Source organism: Geospiza fortis, unplaced genomic scaffold (assembly GCF_000277835.1).
Source record: "Geospiza fortis unplaced genomic scaffold, GeoFor_1.0 scaffold413, whole genome shotgun sequence".
Lineage (NCBI taxonomy): Eukaryota > Metazoa > Chordata > Aves > Passeriformes > Thraupidae > Geospiza > Geospiza fortis.
Window position 1 is genome coordinate 1,776,750 of NW_005054386.1, and position 3,409 is coordinate 1,780,158.

Consider the following 3,409-nt stretch of genomic DNA (forward strand, 5'->3'; position numbering starts at 1 on the left):
TCCAGGCATTAAGCAGCACACAATTACCAGCACCAGACTTTTCCCAACTTTTGTTTCATCTACTATGGAGGTAGAAAGTAATGAAAATCATGGCCTTGACCACTGCCATCTCCCAGTACCACATGAGCTTCCACCAGCCAATCCAAGTGCCAGGCAGCAGGAGCCAGGCTCGAGAGGGAATGTGACCACAGCAGCAGTGACTGAGGATCAAGGACAATGACACACCACATCATGACACAGTTACAAGTAACAGCACAGGAACCAGTGCTTTCTTTTGGGTTTTTTTTGGTGTGCCACATACATACTTGTCAATGAATGAGAGCAAATCTCCTGCATTCACTCAAGCTTTCTCTCCAAGGTAAAGATAGAGGAGAAAGTACACCCAGACACTTACTTGTCTTCTCCCAGCACCACTCCAAAGGCAGCATGGGTCACTCTGGTGACTTTGGGATCATACCAGCCAATCATCTGTCCAGCTGCAAACACTGTTTGGAGATGCACAGACTGCAAGAAAATAAAACACCAACAACTGGTTCTCAATCCACTCCTCCAGGTGCAGTTTCTTCATAGCTTTATCCTATTCACAACAATGCTCTCACAATAAGACTTAAAAGTGTTTCCAGTTCCACAGACAAATTCTGCTTTGAAAAGTTCGACCTTTTCAAGAGTTTTCCAGCTCTACAGAAGTAGCAACTGGCAAATTCTCATCACTGCTCAGATAAGGAGTAAATATACCAATCACACAGAAGACCCTGTGGTGTTCTACCTGTGTTACTGCTGCATCCATCACTTCACACACTTTGTGCTGACCAGCACCACCAGTTACAGCAGAGGGTGCTGAACTCACCTGGCCACTATCAACAACGTAGATGAGGATGTCACCCTTCTCTTCACACAGCCTGTGCTTCAGAGCAGCCAGGTCTGATGTGTCATAGGTGTAACCTCCGTCTGATTTCATGATTGTCAGCGGCACTGGGAAACCCGGCACGAACACGACCTTCCTGCCATCATCAACCTGGACAAACCCTGCCAAAGCATGAAAAACATTCTGTGCTGAGCCACACCAGGGAGCCTCTGGGCCAGCAGCAACACCTCCCCTCCCTGCTGCTCCCAGGAAGAAAAGGCCACACACTCCTCACATAATCAAAAATATGAAAATACCTACAGGAGAACTCCCTTGTCAACACAAGTCCCATTCTGTACAGCTCTTCCAGAACTATGCAGAAGGAAGCAGATCTGCACAAATGTGGCCTTACCAGGAAAGACCTAATTAAAAAACTAACATCATTTGCATCCAGATCTGCCTGTACAGCCACAAAGCCATCACAAAATATGGCATTAAAGGCAACAGAAACTCTACAGAGGTATGATGAGGACTCTGCACAGAGTCTTTCTGAGGTGAGACAGTCAGAACACTTCAGATGGTGAGACTCAAAAACTGCAAAATCCAGACAGGAACACATAAAACCAGAGACTTTTTATGCTGCATTTGGCTTCTTGCCGGTTTCAAAGTCAACATGATCCCAAAATCCTACTGTCTTCACAGAGATTTCTCAGACAAAGTTCCCACAGTCACAACACTAAGACTGGGAAGTCTGTCATATATTCCTCCTTGACTATTTACTCAGAATACAATAAATTCCAGTAGTACCCTGTGCTACTGCCTACAAATATCACAGACCAACTGCTTTTGATATCAGCAAGACAGATTCAGGCCTTCTGGAATGAGGAAAAGCCACAAAATGTCCTTTTAGGAAACGTGGCTGAGGAAAAAAGCAAACGTGGGGAAGATGCAAATTGAAAAGCATCAGCCCTAAACCCTGCTGAATAGGACTGAGGTCACCATGCTCATCCTCACAGCTGCAGAGTTTCTGACCTGACACCAAAAGCCTCACCTTTATCTTCAAATTCTTTCACAATGTCTTTCATCATCTCATGGTAGAAGGATTCCCCTCTCTCTATGATTGTGATGTCCAAACAGTTGTAGATTTTCTGGAATTCTTGAGGGAAAAAGAACATAATACTTACATTAAAGGCACATCGTGGGAATCAGTGGCATGTTTTGCAGCGGGTACAGCAAGACCCAAAAAGTATTATCCACCTCTTGGTCAAGGCATCAGACTAGGACTCAGGAGACAAAAGATTTAGCTGCAAGTCTCCACTTAAGACAGCCCAGTACTTTGGTTGTACTGGCTTTTTGCTTTCAGCTGCTCTCAGCAGTGTGGCAGTGATTTTCAAGGGAAAACAGAAGGGTGTGCTCAGCCATAAGTGAGGAAAGCCACACTGTTGTACATGTGAGACATGATTCCAGATGTGTGAAGTCACCTCTGCGTGACACGTCGCAGATGAGATTCCAGGCTTTAATGAAGTCGGGGTTTTTGCTCTGCAGCAGCACCACACATTGGTAAGCTCGCTTCTTAAACTCCTCCTCTGTGTCAAACCTCTGCTTGGATTCCTGCAGGGAAACACATGGAAAAGCACTGCTTTCTCCCCTGAAACAAACCACCACACAGAACAGGCTCTCCAATATGCTCATCTCAGACAGAAAGGCTGTGTGTGTGCTTACAAAGGCCTTTGATCATGCCCCACACAGACAGTTCAATACCAGATACCACAATTCATCACCCCATGGCTGGTTATCACAATAATCTCCTAACAGTGACTTAATTCTTTCATTTCTCCAAAACTATGCTGCAATTTGTAAAGCTTCGCGATCTGCTTTGCTACACATACCTTGTAAAATGCTTGGAGATCCCCAATGGGAGGAGAAACACTTAAGTAATCTGGAAATTTGTCCTGGAGGTGAGCAATGAGCATTCCAAACTGGGTGCCCCAATCTCCTAAATGGTTCAACCTTGAAGCAATTGAAGAGGACATTAATGATCCCTTAAACATATGCTTTAAGATACACACATTTTTAAAATATATATTCTAAAAGAAACACACATAATACCAGAAACCCAGCCCAGACAAGCTCCCCAATTTCACTGCACTGAAGCTGCTGCTCACCTTGATTCCTATCCCTGCTACACTTCCACTGCTTAGTATCTACTACCCATAAAGGGTTATTTGCTTTGTGCTTATGAACTAAGACCAATACAGAGCAGAACAGACAGACAGGACTGCACAAACAGCCCAACAAGCCCACCACACCCAGCCAGAGCCTCACCTGAGAACGTCATAACCCACGAACTCGAAGAGGCGGCACATGCTCTCCCCGATGATGGTGGAGCGCAGGTGGCCAACGTGCATCTCCTTTGCAATGTTAGGGGAGGAAAAATCCACCACCACCTTGGGCACAGGACCAAAGGAACACAGGAATAAAAGGCCATTCCCACACCTTCATGTGCTTGATCTGGGTTTTGTTAGGGGGAGCAGCGGGAAGGAGAATCTCCTCTGCTGACCCTCA

The 3,409-nt window shown here is 45.5% G+C and overlaps 1 protein-coding gene across 1 annotated transcript in view; it reads right to left on the reverse strand.

Annotated features, from left to right (window-relative positions):
- The window catches only part of RARS1 (arginyl-tRNA synthetase 1), a 14,448-nt gene that overhangs the window by 2,517 nt on the left and 8,522 nt on the right, over nucleotides 1–3,409 (reverse strand). The window contains exons 6-11 of the mRNA XM_031060571.1: nucleotides 3,170–3,291; nucleotides 2,734–2,854; nucleotides 2,326–2,455; nucleotides 1,896–2,000; nucleotides 848–1,026; nucleotides 395–504 (exon numbers count right to left, since the gene is read on the reverse strand). Of these exons, the coding sequence (XP_030916431.1) occupies nucleotides 395–504; nucleotides 848–1,026; nucleotides 1,896–2,000; nucleotides 2,326–2,455; nucleotides 2,734–2,854; nucleotides 3,170–3,291 (767 nt within the window). The remainder of the gene's footprint in view (nucleotides 1–394; nucleotides 505–847; nucleotides 1,027–1,895; nucleotides 2,001–2,325; nucleotides 2,456–2,733; nucleotides 2,855–3,169; nucleotides 3,292–3,409) is intronic.